Here is an 18,514-nt window from a genome sequence, read left to right on the forward strand (position 1 = left end):
AGTTAGAAGATAAGAAATAAAGTACATGTGTCTTAGAGTGCATGCTTCCATAGACTGGAAAATACTGTGTAAAGTGATATGTTTAATTGTCTTCTTATTCCATTCCTTTGTGAGAAGATTGAAATGCTCTCATATTTGCATAACATTTGAAGTTAAAGCTACCAAATTGTTTCATTTATCACTGAAATCTGAATAAGTTGTTTAATGGCATTTGATCACATAGGAAGTCTCATGATATTCTGTTTCCTGAGCAGAATAAGTGTCATTCCTGTAGTGAGATTTTTACTGTAAAAATTAAAGGACACCTATGTAATACATTTAAAGAGTATTTAAGTATCTGATCTTAAAACTCTAACAAGAATTAATGACAATAAAACTTGATCACAGAATTGTTTATGGAATTAAAATATAAAGGGAAGCTGGAAGGGGCAAAAATACATTTATTCTGAGGTCTGACTAAATATTTGTAGAAAATATGTGTTCTGTATACTGAGCTTTAATGCCAACTATGTGCATCAACTTTACTTCTAACAGTAGGGTGGTGCCTAGCAGTGGATTTTATTTTACTTAATTGGGTATTGTCTACGAGGATTTCTATGTAAAATGTAGATTATTCATTATGTGTATCATACATATCAAAATAATTTTGTAATACTCTAGACAGAAAAAAAGGGATTTTTTTTCTATAAGGGTTCGAATGAGGCAGTAATGGTTTTGGGAATGAGGGGGGTTTGTTTTGTTTGCTTACTGAGTAGAGAACTGGGAGCAGGACCACTCCATTTTAAGGATTGTTCTTCAGAACTGCCTTCATTTTCATGTCCTTTATAAGGGTAAACCACAATGGGAGCACAATCCTAGCTGTGCTAATGCCAGGGAAAAAAAAAACCAAACAAACAACCAACAAAAACAAACACAGTCGAAACAGAGCATATCCCTTTTACAGGTGTTGTGATTGCTCTCTGGTGACCCAAGCTGCCTGATGTAGTCATGGTCCCTCTGTAAATGGCATAGAATATGCTCAACACAGCACCACTCCAGAGACTGCTGCACCACTCCCAACCATTGGTTGCTCATTAGTGATGATTATGTTGGTTTTTCCCACACTGTTTGCATAAAAAAATCTGTATTTGGGTGTTCAATACCTACAGGAAAGTACTGAATCTGAAAATTCAGGAAACCCAGTTTTCTTTCTGTTTCTGCTTTTACCCATGAGTGACATAAACTTCACACTATTTACAAGAAGTTGGAATACTTTTGATCTCTGAGAACTAGTCAGAAAGTTCTCAGGTAATTTTATTTGCTGTCTGTGAAGGTAAAATTGCATGGAACAGAAATTAAACTCATCACTGATTATAATCTTAATCACAAACATAATTCCAGGTTTACACTGATATGTAAAAAGTAGAGGCGTGGGGATGCACAAGTCTTCTTCCAGCCAAAGGAGTCTATTACATCTAAGAATGTTTTTTTCTAGACTGACCAGAGAACACTATGTCCTCCAGAGTTTCAAGGCAAGCAAAATGTCTGATTTTGAAGGTTGTTTTAGTGTTTTATCTGCAAATAAGAAATAACTTCACTTGCGCTTCATATATTATTAGAAAGTGCAAAAGCATTGTTTTTTCGACAGGGAAGAAGAGTAAACCAAACACACATCTTCAAAATTTATTCCTTATTTTAGCTAAGGAACAAAAACAGTAACAATAACAGTAGATAGAGAATTGACTGAGCTTCAGGGATCATAAAAATTATTCATAATGATGATGGATTAAAATTGGTTTTATTATATTAAAAATAAGCACAGTAAAGAAAGATGTAACAAATGTCCAGGACATATTGTGAGAAATGGACTTCTGAAAAACTGCAATCTCAAAAGAGAAATCCAGAGTAATCTATTACATTTAATGAAAACAAGCAGTTCTGTGAATGAAGAATAACTGTGTAGTAGTAATCCACCAAGCAAGACTGAGCACAATCCACAGTTGGAGCTGCACTTTAGTGTTATCAAAGATGGCTGGTAGTAAAATATGAGACATGACTTCATGAATGCCAGGAGCATAGATTTGTGTGGGACTTCCAAAAAGTCATTTGACCCAAACACCTGCTTAAAGCAGGTTCAGTTAGCTGAAGGTGTTAAGGGCCTTGTCTAGTCACGTTTTGAAAGGTCCTTTTCAGGTCTTTTGCTGCAAAGCTATATTACAGGTTGTTGGCCCCAAGTGTGTACTGGTCAATGGCATTATTCCTCCCCCGGTGCCACACCGAATGCTGTGAGGTTCCTGTCAGTCCATTCTCCAGCCTATCCAGGTCCCTTTGAACAGCAGCCCTCCCATCCAGCATGCTGACCACTTTTTGCCAAGTTGGTATTGTCTGCTCGCTTACTGCAAGTAGATGCAACCCATCATTTGGGTCATTAATTAAGACATTAAATAGTTTTGGTCACAGTTTTGAATCCTGAACAAATACTGTTAATTGGCTGCCAGTTAAATTTTATGCTTATAATCTTTGAGCCTGGCTCACTGTCCATTTGTTCTCTGTATCTTATCAGTTTGGCTTGTAACTGAGTATTTAGCCAGTTGTAGGTTCAAGCAAACTTTCTTCACATAGCACTTCAATATACATTTAGGATATGGTGGTATTTTACATTAAGGCAATCAGTTACTGCATTTATCAGTTTGCTAGTAGATAAAGGCATTGGTGCATAAACTGTGCTGTATGAATGAATGCATCTGTTGGTACATCATCAATCAGTATTCATCCTCATGTTACTAAAACTATACCTTGGATAAACAAATAACAAGCAGGCCGAATATTTACTTATCTCTCTATTAGTTCAGTATTATGCCTCTCCTCCCTTCCTTTAAGTAAGGAAATTCCTTCTGTTCAAGAGGACATTGTAAGCTAGGAAAAATAAGTCAAAATTATCAACAAAATAGATTAATGAATAAAATAAAGTGCATAACACGCTTGTTGAGTTGCATTAAATACTGTCATACTTCTTTTCCTGAGAGATTCAGACAGAGAAATTGCTTTTCTAAGAGTAAAACACAGCGTTACAGGTTGCCTGGAGGCTAATTGAAATGAGAAGTGAATTGTTCCACAGATGAAGGGAGAGCAGTAGATGTTGTTTATCATGACTTCAGTAAGGCATTTGACACTGTCTCCCATAGCATCCTCACAGGCAACCTAAGGAAGTGTGGGTTAGATGAGAGAACAATGAGATGAATTGAGAACTGGCTGAAAAGCAGAGCTCAGAGGGTCGTGATCAACAGGGCAGAGTCTGGATGGAGGCCTGTTACTAGTGGTGTTCCCCAGGGGTCTGTGCTGGGTCCAGTCCTGTTCAACATATTCATCAATGACCTGGACAAAGGGACAGCATGTCACCTCAGCAAGTTCTCTGATGATACCAAGCTGGGAGGAGTGGCTGATACACCAGAAGGCTGTGCTGCCATCCAGTGAGTCTGGGACAGGCCGGAGAGCTGGGCCAAGGGGAACCTGATGAAATTCAACAAGAGCAAGTGCAAGGCCCTGCACCTGGGGAAGAACAATCCCATACACCAGTACAGGTTGGGGGTTGACATGCTGAGAAGCAGCTCTGTTGAGAAGGACCTGGGAGTACTGGTAGACAGCAAGTTGATCACGAGCCAGCAATGTGCCCTTGTGGCCAAGAAGGCCAATGGTATCCTGGGCTGCATTAAAAGGATTGTGGCCAGCAGGTGAAGAGAGGTTATCCTCTCCCTCTACTCTGCCCTAGTGAGATCACATTTGGAGTACTGTGTCCAGTTTTGGGCCCCCAAGTTCAAGAAGGACAGGGAAGTGCTCAAGCAAGTCCAGCAGAGAGCTACCAAGATGATCAGGGGGCTGGAGCATCTCCTTTATGAGGAAAGGCTGAGAGACTGGGGTTTGTTTAGCCCGGAGAAGAGAAGACTGATGGGGGGGATTTCATCAATACCTATAAATATGTGAAGGGTGGGTGTCAAGAGGATGGGACTAGGCTCTTTTCAATAGTTCCCAATGACAGGACAAGGGGCAATGGGCACAAGTTGGAACATGGGAAGTGCTACCTCAGTATGAGAAAAAACTTCTTTCCTGTGCGGGTGCCAGAGCAGGGGCACAGGCTGCCCAAGGAGGCTGTGGAGTCTCCTTCCCTGGAGACATTCAAAACCTGCCTGGATGCATTCCTGTGCCCCCTGCTTTGGGTGTCCCTGCTGAAACAGGGGGTTTTGATGAGATGATCTCCAGAGGTCCCTTCCAACCCCTACCATTCTGTGAATCCCTGTTTCTGTACTATAATTACAACTAAGCCGTATAGTTTACTGATAGAAAGCTGAAGATCACCTATATGTATTTGAACAGTGTTTCAATTAGCATAGAGTCGTGCAAAGTGGTGTGACTATCTCATACAGTACATTACCTGTGAAAGAGTACTAATTTACTTATTTCATGAGTTAAGTGAATGCATGTGAGTGAATTTTAACTAAAAATTGAGAACCAAATCAACCTTGACAATCAGATCAATCTTAATCCATAAGCCACCGGGCAGCTCCTCTAGAACAATTTAGAACATCTCCAAGACTGTTTGAAACTTCTGCTTTACAACAGCTCCTGAAAGGCTGTGATGCTGGGAGCATAGGAACAACCTGTTCAAGTTGGGCAGATTTTGTGAAACAGTTTTGATACAGACTGGTACCAGATCCTCAGGGCTCCTAACTTACCAACCAATTTTTAGAGTGTTGGGACAGACTCATAGCTCACAATAAAGAATCATAAATTCACATATATGCATCCCACATTATTTTTAATGTCCTATCAAAATTTATTCAATGCCCAAGGAAATGTTTAATTGAGCCTTTAGTTGGTTCCTTTACTGTCTAGCAATAAAGTCCACAACAATTTAGAATTTAGTAAGAATATTTCAAATTTCCACCGCTAGTCTAAATAAATGTCTATAATATATTTTATCTAACCTTCATGTTGCTGAATTTTATGCTTTTATGCATTTGTTGTTTTTAGATAGTATTGTTTGTAATTATCTATTAGGCTCATGTCTTTATGAGACATCTACAGGCTTTGTCTGTGAAGCAGTGATTAAATACTCATTGGGAAACATTTCTGGCCTTATGATCTAAGAGTTTTTATTTTTTAACAGTTTTCTTTTCTTTCCATCCATTTTTTGGAAACATTTAAGTTCTACAAATACTGACAGATAATTAGTGAGTGATTTCAAATATTTGTTTTGCTTGAAGTTTTAGTATTTTAGATGTTTGAAGTTGGTATCAGTAAAATGATTTTCTGAAACAGATGGCCAAGACTTGGGGTGTGATTATAAAGCAGAGTGTAGTGTTATGTGGTTATGTTTGAACTAGCTTGACTATTTGGAAGTGTCTTAATTAGTTCACCCTGTCATGTGGGTTCTAACACTTCCAGTTCCTGAAGTGGCTTGATTATATAACATATTCTTTATGGCCTCTACATAACATATTCTTTATGGTCTCAACCTTTTCCTTTTTGGAATGCATTAGTCAGAGCAAAAGTGTCAAGAGACCACATTTCACATTTATTTTAACAATAAGTAAATTCCAAAATGAATCTCATCCCTTCACTATAATTTATGTATGAAATAAAGCAACAAGCAATATGAAAGTGTCAGCTGACATCATCTGTAAGCACGAAGCATTGCAAAAGAATACATGGCAGAGCTTTTATTTGAAAACTTGTGAAGATGGATTTTATATGAATTTCAAAGAATTGTATCAAAGAATTAACGATGTATTTTAATTGAAACAACTACTGAGCAATTTCCTGTTACATCAGTGTTGGTATTTTCTTTTTTACATGGTAAACTATACTTTTTCTTTTGTTCTGCTGGACATCTCTTGTTTCAATTGAGATTTCCCTAATACATGGTAATTTGTTTTTTTTTTCCCAGGAAACCTCTCTTTCATTTTGGACTAAAAATGTTTAGTGCACCCATCCATCCTCCTCACACTACTATTTGTTTATTAGTATTACGGGCTGGTATTACAAAATCAATTCAAGACTATAAAATATGTTTAAGAACCATTGTGCAAGGAATTAGTCAAATTTATAATAAAATCTTCTATTTTCTAACAGGTGTCTAAAGTTAGTTGTATTTTAGTGATAACATCCGTTCCGTCTGCAATTGCAACTTCTGTAGGTTCATCATTTCTTCAGTCCATCTAACAAATAGTCATTTTCAACCATAATGCAGGTTTAATCTCTGAATTAAATTTAAATTTTACCTTTCTACATGCTTGCCGAGGGCACCTCTGCAGTCATGCTAGCTGGTTCAAACTCAGCCAACTGTTAACAACACATTAGCTTTGATGTGTAGCATCTTCTAATCCACTGTCCTGCACCTCAGTGTTGCACTATTGCGTTCACTATTGCAGAATGCCTAAGAGGAATATAGGAGAAATGCTGTAGAGTTTCAGGAGATATGTAATAACAGAAGTGGTTATTTTGCTCTCTTTTCTGTGTTGGTGGTTGGCCTGTGACGTAAACTGTGCAGAATGTTAGGGGGGGATTTGGGTGGGGGGTTGTTTGGGGTGGGGTTTTGTTTGTGCACACCTACTGAAGGTGTATTCTCCTTTCCCGTGCTGGTAGGTTTCAGCAGCCCTGCTGTGTTACACCACTAGCATTACTGGAGAAAATTTCCTTGAGCTGTCTTTCTGGCCTAGTTTCAGACAGAAATTGAGGCTTATGTAGTCACATTGTGTCTGCTTGCCACTTTTTTTCTCCTCGTGGCAACTTCCTGTCCCCCAGGCAACCTGTTAGGAGATTTAATCCAAAAGGATTATAAGGACAGTTAAGAAAATTATTTTAATATTTCGTTTTTTAATGATTAACCTAACAGGTCATAAAAACACTGAAAGGAGTTCATAGTTATTATGGATGCTTTTTATGGGCACAATTGTGTAATACTCCTATGTACCCATTACATTCATTTCCCTTTACTGAGGATACCAATTAAAATTTGTGTGCGAAGTGTTTTGTGCTGCAATGAGAACACTACAAAGTGGTAATGGTAAAATATTAAGATTTATTACATTTTTCTGTAGAAAAAAAGTGTTGCTTCAATGTTGCAAAATATGTGTTGATTCAGTGTTGCAAAATGTTGATGCAATGTTGCAAAACTGAGCAGATTTCAGAAAAAATTAATTATAAATATAAATTACAAAGATTTTGTAGTTCAAAAGTACTCATTTAACCACTCTTTTGATAGCTGGTGAAGATAGTTCTATTTTTGCTATGGAAAAGATAAACTTTAAAAAATACTGGTGTGAAGTAAGCTTCAGACTTCATTTCTGTGTTACGTGATGAACAGCAAAAATAACTGTGAAAACCAAAATCCTGCATTAGATAATTTGGTTTCTGAATAGGGAATTAAAGCATCCCAAGTAAAATACAATTCCCTTTTGAATTCTTTCAGGAACCTAAATAAGTCCATAGGTTTATTTGTCAGTTTTGCTTGTGAACTACTCTTCCATTTACTCAGAAGTGTATCAAGCACATAACAGTTCTCTGAGTTAGTTTGGCTAGAAAATGTCCAAGCTATTGTGTTTTTTTTCCCCTCCTCAGAACATTATCAACTGTATGTTCCTGAATCAGCTCAAGTTGGGTCAGCAGTTGGCAAAATCAAAGCAAATGATGCAGACACTGGTTCAAATGCAGACATGAAGTACACAATTATAAATGGTGATGGCTCTGGGGTGTTCTCCATATCTACTGACAAGGAAACAAGGGAAGGAATTCTTTCCCTGAAGAAGGTAAGCAATAGATTTTGAAAATACCCTGTGTATGTAATTAAAATATAATGATGAATGCTGAATAAGAAGACAGCATGATGAAAACATTTTACTGTGTAAACCTATTGAACCACGAACTTCAGCAATGTAAGCTTGTCCACATTGCTACCTGAGACACTTTAAATCTTTACAGGAAATGCAGAGAGAAAGAATATTCAAGGAAACAGTTATTTAAATCTTCTGTGCTTTTTGAATAGTCACATCTAAAATTTATAATAATCTAAATCTTACTGAATTTCTTATTAAGACAATTTAATTTTTCTGCAATATGTGTTTGCACATTAAATTTATTTGAAAGAAGTAAAATTTGTCTGGAAGTTGTGCTGTTGTTCCCAAACTGCATGAATCTTGATGTAGAAGGTTTATCTGTGGCAATGAATGTATAATTCAGTTTCCATAGACTGTTATTCTTTGACTAACTTGCCAGCTGGCTTGTAAAAGGTCAAGTATTGTGCACAGTGTAATGTAAATACTGACTTGCTTATAAAGACTTAAAATGTAACTTGGCAAGTCATCACATAGTTATCATTAATATGAATTTCCTATATTTATCCTAGTCTATTTAAACTATTAATTATAAAGTGTTCTTGCCATTTAGTTTCGTCCTTAACTGCATTCCATGCACGAATCTAATTCCATAGATAATTTCATCTCCATATTAAATCCTCTGAACTGAGTTCATAGTGAAGGTTTCCTGAAGTGACTGCCAACTTATGCCAATATTCTATGACTAGATTTAATTTCAATTTAATTTTATAATAACCCAGAGAGATGGGGTTTTATATTTAAGTAATATTTTTTAAAAAACTTTTCCAATAAAGGGAAATATTTTCTTGATTTCAGTTTTTACTTGAACTCACAGACATCAATTAGCAATTCTTATGTGGATTTGTTGTTATTGAGTCTTGCAGGCATCAGTTATATCCATACAGCCGAAAGAAAAAAAAAAAAAGCAAATTTGTATTCATATTTGGTAATATGGTAGGAGGACTGAAAACCAGAAAAAATGTGGGAAAAGAGAATAAAAAAAATCTATCATAAAGAATATTAATTTTTTTCACCTGAATAGATATGCATGTATGCAAATTTTTATTTCACATCTTTAAAAAAATTTTGTAACTGAAGTAAATGTTATTTTTATAATTCATAATGATTTAAAAAGGGTTCCTATCTGTCCCAGTATCTTAAAAAGATTTATTTCAGGTTGCATAATGCCTACCTCCTTCAGCCACATAAAAGTAAACTCTGTCTTTTTTATACCATTAAATTATTTCCTAGTGGCCTTGATGTAGCTAATGTCATAATCTGTTATTTCTTCTTCAGAATGGGCATTGTTCTCTGTTTAAAAGTTCACCATGACTATTGTTCATTAAATACAACAGTTATGCATATTAAGAACATGAAGCAGAAAGGAAGAATTTGCAACAAAAATGAAAGAGTCCACACATAAAAAATGTAAAATCACTTTTCTTACTGGTTTTGGCAGACAAAATAGCTTCAGGGAAATTTTCACTCTGTTTTGGAATATGACAAAGGCATATGTTGCCTGTTCTTGCACATACACATGACAGTGTTTTGAGTCATTTTCCCATCAAGACAAGAAAGGGTACATTTTGCTTAAGTAATGGTATAATTTCAGTTGAGCAGAAATTCAGCACTGAAAGCTACATAAATTGGTGTAGAATACCTCCATTCTTTCCTCGCAGAAGTTATAATATCCTCTTGTACAGTACAAAAAGGTGATGTCGTTTTTAAATTTTTCTTTCTCAGATCTTGTATGCAGTTTAGTAAGTATTTTATATATTGTGTGCTGTAATTACTTTTAATTTAGATTGTGTTTGGAGCTGAGTAAGTTCGATAGCCTACCCAAAACAGATTATCTCCATTAAGAAGAGGACTGGTTTTGTTTCATATATCAGATACCAGTGCCTTCTATAACAATAGAATAGAATGATTTGTCCTCTAATACGTCTCTGGAAGAATGTATAGTAGGCACATCAGAAAAGCCAGAAGTAAATATATTGCTGTGTCTGAAGATCTGAAGTCCTCAAAGCTTTTGAAACTTCACTTATTTGAGGTTCTGATGCAAAAATCAAATTTCTCAGCGCCTCCCTGCTAGGCTGTTCAACAGGCGTACAAAGCCTGTGAGTGTTGGAAGGAATCTTTTCTAGTCTCATTCTGGGCTGACCCAAAACATCCATTATTTCATTATCTCCCCTATCGACAAGCCCTGTGGAGCCACCCTTCAGTCTCAAAGATCCTGCCACAAAGGATTGATTGCAAACCGTCATAAGGATTTTCCCTTTGCCTCATGCAACTCCTTGCCTGAGTGAGAGACTAGAGGAAACCAAAACAAAATAACACAGTGAAAGGCATTACTCCTGGGTCCTTCAGAGAATGACTGGTCAGCATGTTCACCCCTTGTGACTTTCAGAGAAGTATGCTAGAACTTTCCTGACTTCAATGCAGCAAGTATCATTCAGGCTTCCCAGAAAAAAAATGGTCTGAACAGCCCATGTCTCTTCCATTTTGTATAGTGAGACTGGAAATGTTCAGGAAGCAACTATTTACTTCTCATAAAATTCTGCTATTCCTTTTGGGAGGCTGGTCTTTGAAACACAGACTGCAGTATAATGAACAGAAGCATTTTCCAGTTAGCCCTGTGACTGCTCACTTGAGCTACATTTAGTATTTTCAGTTTTGCATGAAAATCAGAATAACCAATGAATACATACTGAAGATATGTGGATAATGGTCATGGAAAGACATTGTACTTTGGGAAAATAAGAAACATGAACAAAAATTCTGTTTAGGCCCATCTAAAATGTAAATGTTTTGTTTTCTTTCCAGGAAAGAGTTAATGATCTCCAGTGTTAAGAAAATTTCAAGTAAATCTAGAAATGATAATCTAGATTTCTAGAGAGAGAGGACTGTGCTGCCTCTCTTACCTAATAGCTACAGCTAATGACTGAGATAGGTGACTGATATTGAAGGCCTGTCTGTGAGTTAAATGAGGGAGAATTTAAACTTCGGTTTTACACATTACAAGTTAACATCTTTACAAGTAATTTATTTGAGTATTTGCTTCTCTTGGAGAGAGCAAAGGGTCAGAAGGGACAGAGCCACATCTTTCTGTTTGGCTGTTTGGAGTTACATGAGTCCTGTTGTAAATCTGAGGGGATAGTTGAAATATTTCCTTTGTATATGTAAATTATTTTGCATTATCATTTTTATGCCCACTCTTGCTGAATTAGAATAGCTTAGGTATTTTAAGCTGAATGTTATGATTAATAAATCATATATATAAAATAAAAAAATATGGGAATAAACCCCACGTACCAGTAAATAGCTCAGATTGCTTGAAATAATGGATGAATCTATGAGCAAATTTCTTAACACAGCATTAGGCAGGCCCAATTTGTTCTTCAAATGTAGGATAAATGTCAGTTTCAACACATACACAGTGTTTAAGCAGAAGCCTAGCAAAATACAGTTCTGTAGGTTCATATTGCAACCAGATTTCAGTTTTTTAATATTTTGTCAAAAATAAAAGCGAAGTAGCAACTGTACTTGTGAGTTGTTCAAAGATGTGGAATAACACAGGGCATGCTTTTCTTGTAAATTACCTTACTTCTCCTCAGAAGACTACAAGGAAAAAAAAAAAAAAATTACTAACTGTGACCTCTGGTAATAGTAATTGTTAGGACAGTATGTGTCTTTTTCTGTCTCAAATAGCTCAATGTTGAGAATAGTTGTGTTTTACATCTCTGTGAATCATCGTGAAGGGGAGTAAGCTCTTTTTCTCTTATGTCCCAGTATCTGATTCTTTAATTCCGAGGCATTATGAGGAGAAAAAGAAAGAAAATGGAAGTACAAAACTGCTTTGGCTGTGCTTGCAATTTCAGCTCTTTCTGATTATCTGAATGGATTGTTCTTGTATTTCTAGACAAAAAAAAAAAAAAAAAAAAAAAGTGCTGTTATTGTCTGATTGAATAACTACACAAAAGAGAAAACAAGACTTTAGACTTCATATTATTCCTCGTGTGTTTTCTGGGAGAAATTAATCTTCCTGTACAACCTAATCCAGTCATTGTCAGTATAAACTTAATTTTCCAAAAAGGCATCATAGTTACAATTTGCAATCCTATTGTAAACTTGTTTGGTCTTAGAATATATATGCTGCATAACAGTGCAAAATACTATTTAATATTTCCCTGCTCATAAATAAATGAACAGCAGCTGAGTTAGAATTTACTAAACGTATATTTCTTATGAATTGATTTAATTGAGTAGCATACTTAGGTCTTTTTTTTTTTTTCATAATAATTGATTTATCAGGCTGTGGTAAATTTCCATGCCTTTAACATTTTTACTTTTACATTCAGCAAAGGGAGACAGAGAAAGCAAAGTACAAAAAAAGTTTAGAGTTAAGAGAATGAATGAATTGTCCTTCAATACACGGGAGAAATCAAACATATATATAACATGTATAAATCTTGTACTATTTTTCTTTTACATCATCAGTCAAATTTACTGTAGATTTTATTTATGAAATGCATGCTGACATTGACAAATCACACATTGAGTTCCTCATATTTCTTGCCTTAAGTACTACTTTTCCACTCTTTGGGGTGATAGGAAATACCAGTTTAGCCTTGGTTGAAGGCCTGAGTATTGTACTGAGTTCTGTTCAGGCAGGCTGCCAGGCCCACACAGAATGATACTGGTCATAGTGGAATTCTGCCATACCATAATGTCATAATAATTTTGATTTTTAGAAAAGAAATTCCACGCATATGCGACTTCTTTTACTGTTATGCCTGGGTTCTGAGACTGTTGGAAACTTAGTGGTAGTGTATATATATCCGTACAAACTACCTGCTTTGCTCAGTATGATAGTAAGTATTAACCTCCCTAAACTGGCTGAAGCCAGAAATTTGTAACCCAGTAAGTACTGAGGTGTCTATTCTCATGAATGAGTGCTTTTGCTCAACATAGAGGCACATTTCAAAAATAGCAGTCTGAAACTTGAAATCTGTCCTATGACTGCCTGAAACTGAACTGGTGTTTTTAACAACCTTTTTCAGTAATTAGAACTAACAGATAATATATAGAAAAACTAACTTCTCCCATTAAATTCTCAATGTCTATGAAGTATTCTGTTATTTAGTGAGACTGAAGAAACTCAAAATAGTTGTTGCCCTGTAAACATGACTTCCAGTAAAAACATTGCTTAATTCTATATCTGCTGGTGGTACTTCATTACTTGCATACTTTTAAGTTAAATATCCTTTTAGTCCCCTATACTACATAACTATCTGACACTGGCAGAGTTGAGAGTTGGGTGTGTCATGTTTGTCCTATATCTTGCATAAGACAGTGTAATACCATGCTAATATATGGATAAGGTAAATATATCAAGTCAGTAAAGTTAATTCACAATACTCTGAAAACCTGCTGGTAGGGGGATGAGACTTTCACATGTGTAAATAGCAAGCTAGAAATGGGACTCCTAAGAAAGACAGTATCTATGCTGTGTGATATGAGTCAGACTCCCAGCTTCTTCATTCCTAGTATAGAGGTAGCATTCCTAGTAGGAATCTATTGATTTAAATAACCGGGCAATGCTAAAGTGGCAGCACACTTCTGGTGGATGGTACAGCTGGGGATGTGCAGTCTATTGGGCTTTATTGGAACATTAGGCTCTGTAGAAGGTGTATCCCCAGCTGCAGACTGTCTTCCAATTTATGACAGCATACTCTGTGTGCAGCACAGCAGTACACGGTAAGGGAGGCTGAAGAGTTGTCTCTCTCGCTGTTGGTGAAGAATTGAAAAGAAAATAGTCTAGAATATAGGGATGCGCCCTTTCTGATTGGAAAAGCACACAAGCACATGTTGAGGCTATTCTTACACATTTAAGTTCCTGTCTCTTACGATAACTGAGTGTTTTCCTGCAAAGAATTGCTTTTTTCATTTGAGGATTTAAGAGAAGAGATGCCCGAAAGAATTTTAGTATCGCTATCACTGTCTATTGAACATGTTAATTAAAGATACGAAGTTAATTTATTTTGGGATACATCAGTCTACCTTTTTCAGTACTTAGCATTGACCAATAAAAATAAAAAGATTATAAAATCCAGACACTTTACATTATCATGGAAGAATCTGAGGCTCATTCTAAACCCTGAGTTTTTGCAGAACTGGTTCCTTGCCCACAGTTCTGTTGCAGAGAAAAACGTGAATCCATCCTGCTTCATGGATATCCTTCTACTTATAAGGTATGAAAGTGGCTGACAGAATGTTACTGAATATTGTCCCTCTCCGGTAACATGAAGAAAAGTGGTTTAAGTTAAATGGAAAAGACGTAGTTAGCTTGCTAGAAGGCTAAACTGAGGTACAGAATTGCATTGATAAATCTTTTTTTCTGCCAACAGCCACTCAACTATGAAAAAAAGAAATCATATACACTTAATATAGAAGGAGCAAATACTCACCTTGACTTCCGCTTTTCACACTTGGGACCATTCAAAGATGTAACAATGTTGAAGATCATTGTTGGTGATGTGGATGAACCTCCGCTCTTCACTATGCCTTCCTACGTCATGGAAGTTTATGAAAATGCGAAGATCGGGACTGCTGTTGGCACAGTAACAGCACAAGATCCTGACACTGCCAACAGTTTAGTGAGGTAAGTCCAAATTATATGGGGTTGAATTCCACTGAATAAAAGGTTAATGAGGTCTGGGATGTATGAAACTATGTCTTTTATTTTAGTACATGAAGGGAAACATAGGTCAGAACAGTGTCATGATCGGTCTGTGTGGGTTAGATTTAGTAATGTACTCTTCAGCCTTTTGTTTGTTCGCACTAAAATTGCCATCTAGCCATTGGTCTGAGCAAAGGTCTGTGTGTACTGCTTCCTGTAACAGCACCTCTCCAAATGGCCCACTGAACAAGGCCAGTATTTGTTACCACATCATATAAAATGGTGCGCTTCACTGGCCTGCTGCCAGTCAGTACCCTGCCACTAGCTGTAGAGCTGTTCAGAATCATAATGCTGTTTTTTCCCTGTCATGCCGGGGTTGTGCTGGCCCTTTGCGCACGTGCCACGCGTAGTTGTCCCAGGTGCTTATGCAAGACAGGAACTGGTTTAGGTACGCCTTTCCTCACAGACATGCAGTACAATTTTTGAAAAAATTGTGTTTGAGGACGAAGCCATTATTTTGTAATATGCTTCAGTTTTAGCGGGGTATCAAAAGAATAGAATGGGTATAATCCATCACCCCACTGATGCTTCTAGGGGTATGTCATGTCATCTCCAATTGTGACATCTAGGGCAAAGAGAAGTACTGAGAAGCAAGCACTTACAGCATTAGCTACATAATTTGAAAACTAAATATTAACATACTAGGAAGGAAAGATTTTGATAGTCTTTTTAATGAAATTAATTCTTAAAGAAAATGTTCTTATTTAAAAAAAAAAAAAAAAAGGAAGATTTCTGTGTTGCTGCTCTGGCCAGAATACTTGTAATAACAGCACTGGCTGGGAAATAGGTCATGCTCTGAACTAAGAAACTGAAATCAAGCTGGAAATACCCCCCCAGCAAGCTTGGAAAAGCATTAATGCCAAAAATAAACATATGGATGTTAATTTGACTTCTTCCAAGTTTAAGAGCATTTGGGTTTAACCTTCAATGCTCTGGAATTGGGATTTGAATTCATTACGGGTTTAGAGTAAAGTTTTCAGTTACATGTCTTCAGCTGTAATAGGGTCCAATAACATTTTTTACTGGCTTCATTTGTGGGATGAGTTACTTTCTAAACTGACATGCAGTGTGAGAATGTTGTGGAACAATACATGAATGTTTGTCTCAAAGGTGGCAGTGGATTTAAAATGTTTTAGAAAAAAAATTCTTCATGAAAACATATTTGATTCTTTTCCTTTTTATGACATAATGGTATAGCCTTTGTGGAAATCATATGAGTATATACTTGAAAAACAGTTTTTCTTAAGCTAATTGGGCACTTTTAGTCTCCTGACTGAGTTGAAATCTGCTGGGTATGTGTAATAGTCTTGGTAAGATGAAACAATTTTTGCAGAACAATGAAAGCATTGAGTTTTTATGGTTCTGTTGCGCTAATAGTCTAAGATTCAGAATGTTTAGTGTCAGACAATCAATATGTACAATTTCTTAGTGGCAAGTTATTGCCTTTGAAAAATTGCCACTATGGTATTTGTGTCTAAATCATAACATAAATAAGAAAATTTTGCTAAAAGTAACTGCCAAGTGCCTGTGGCTTTAATACTATAATTCTGAAACAACAGCTAACACAGTCAGACAGATTAGACATCATGGTACTTTGGGAGGAGGAAGGGCAAGTGCAGGTTTAACTAGTTCTTCCATAATTCAACTGTCTGTGGCCCCTAAGAGTTCTGTTTAGAAAGCGGTAAGACAGCTGTGGTAAAAGGGAAGCAGCAGCAGTTTGTACAAACACTGGGAAAACCAGAAATAGATTTTCTGGGTGAAATGGGCAATAATTTGGAGATAAAGTGATTGGAAGGAGAAATATTTCCAAATACTTTGATTTTTTTCTTGGCCTTTTTTTTCCAAACAAGAATTTGTAACCAGTGATTGAGGCTAGAATATTAAATATCCACATTAATGAGAAGAATTGTCCTTACTCTTTTCTATCCCTTTTTTTTCTCCCACTGGCATTTATTTTTTCACTGTTCCTTCCATTTCTCTGTTTTATTGGGGAAAAAGATAAAGTGCTAGCAAAACACAACGAATCGTGAAACTCTGACAGGAGCTAGCCCTTAGTTATGTGTTGGAGGGGTTCAGCAAGGGCAGTAGCAGCTCAGATATCCTTGCTGTATCATATTGTGGCCAGGTTCACGCTTTAGCCAGGCTTTAACCATCTCAGTTGAACTGACAGTGAATGTCATTTATGAGCATGTAGGGTTTTTATGAAGATGCTGAGCGTCTAAGGCCTGGACTAAGACGCTGGTGCATGGGACGCTGAAGAGGCACCAGGCTGGGTTGGTGTGCCCTCTGGTTCTCCTTGGGCTTCCTGCTGTGGGAGGAGGAAGGTTGCTCTGGGAATGGGCAATGGGCGACTTTAACGCCCCTTCCCTTCCCTCACTTTGCACACAAATACCAACACAGAAGGGCTTTATGCTGCTTTAAGATTTGGCTGTGGCTTGGGAAACTAAGGTTGGGAAGTGGTGCACGACCTGAGGGGCGGGCCAGGCTGTCTGGGCTGACCTGCTGCTCTGCTAAAGGCAGGGTCCCACCCCATGCTCTGCTCAGAGTGGCACAGTGGCAAAGGAGGGGCTCAGAAGAGGCTGTTTTTCTCAGGAGCGTGCACACAATGCACTTAGTGTCCTTCTGTGCTGGTTTGCAAGAAACACCTCCACTGTTCATCTGAAACCCTGATAAGTCTGAAAGATAGTCCGAGGGTAATGAGATCACCTCTCCGTTTCCACACAAGTTCTCTTTCATTCAAGATAAAACTAGTGATTGTAAAAATAAAAACAGGAAGATTCAGTGTAACTTTCTTAGAAAGCACAGATCACACAGTCTCCAGGGAAGGTAGCTACAGATAGGAATTGCATAGCTGATCTGTATGGAGCAATGGAGTAATGGGTCAGATACATCTCCAAATGCTGTTAGTCTACAGGACAAGCTACAGAGCAGCAACTTGCTTAACAGTTTTCCTAATCCACTTGTGAGTCCTTTCCACTTTATGAGGACACTGGTTGCTGTGTGAGATTGTCATGGTTTTAGCTGGGATGGATAGACTTAATTTTCTTCACTGCAGCTGCCGTAGTGCTGTGCTTTGGACTTAGCATGAAAACAATGTTGATAACACACAGATGTTTTGGTTGTTGCTGGGCAGTGCTTGTACTAGTCAAGGACTTTTCCAGCTTCCCATGCTCTGCCGGGTGCGTAAGAAGCCGGGAGGGGAGGGGGCACAGCTGAGAGAGCGGATTCAAACTGGCCAAAGGGATATTCCATATCATGTGACGTCATGCCCAGTATGTTACCTGGGAGGGGCTGGCCGGGGGAGGGAGGCAGCAATCGCGGCTTGGGGACAGGCAGCGTCGGTCGGTGGGTGGTGAGCGGCTGTATTGTTTATGTTTCTGGTTTTTTTTCCTTTTCCCTTTTATTATATTATCATTATTGTCATTATTATCATAATCATTATTATAATTATTATTTTATTGTAATCATTAAACCGTGCTTATCTCAACCCACAAGTTCTTTTGCTCTTCCGATTCTCTTCCCCGTCCCACAGGGGTGGGGGGAGTGAGCGAGCGGCTGCGTGGTGTTTAGTTGCTAACTGAGGCTGAACCACAACAGAGATTGATAAAGCATTAGGCACACACAGTTACAACCATATCACTTTGCTGTCCAGCTGCTAAAAGAGATGCAGTGCTGTGATTTGTTTACTGCCCAATTAAGTAACAGTTTACTCTGGTGGCAGGAACGATTCTTACAGCCAGAATAATGGTTAGAGGAGTAGTTAGAGTAATTAACAATGCTGAAGGGAAATCTTTTAAAAAAATAGTTATTTGAGCTAAACCCAAAAATAAATAACAACCTCTATTGTTATCAGTAGAAAGGGAACTGAAGGCTTTTTTTAGTCCTTATTTCCTCACTGTGATTTCATCACAGCGATTTCAGCTCA

General features: G+C 37.4%; 1 protein-coding gene across 1 annotated transcript in view; it reads left to right on the forward strand.

The window, feature by feature from the left end:
- The window catches only part of CDH18 (cadherin 18), a 205,976-nt gene that overhangs the window by 134,579 nt on the left and 52,883 nt on the right, over positions 1 to 18,514 (forward strand). Inside the window, exons 6-7 of the mRNA XM_075084232.1 lie at positions 7,597 to 7,784; positions 14,258 to 14,511. Of these exons, the coding sequence (XP_074940333.1) occupies positions 7,597 to 7,784; positions 14,258 to 14,511 (442 nt within the window). The remainder of the gene's footprint in view (positions 1 to 7,596; positions 7,785 to 14,257; positions 14,512 to 18,514) is intronic.

Source organism: Phalacrocorax aristotelis, chromosome 2 (genome assembly GCF_949628215.1).
Source record: "Phalacrocorax aristotelis chromosome 2, bGulAri2.1, whole genome shotgun sequence".
NCBI lineage: Eukaryota > Metazoa > Chordata > Aves > Suliformes > Phalacrocoracidae > Phalacrocorax > Phalacrocorax aristotelis.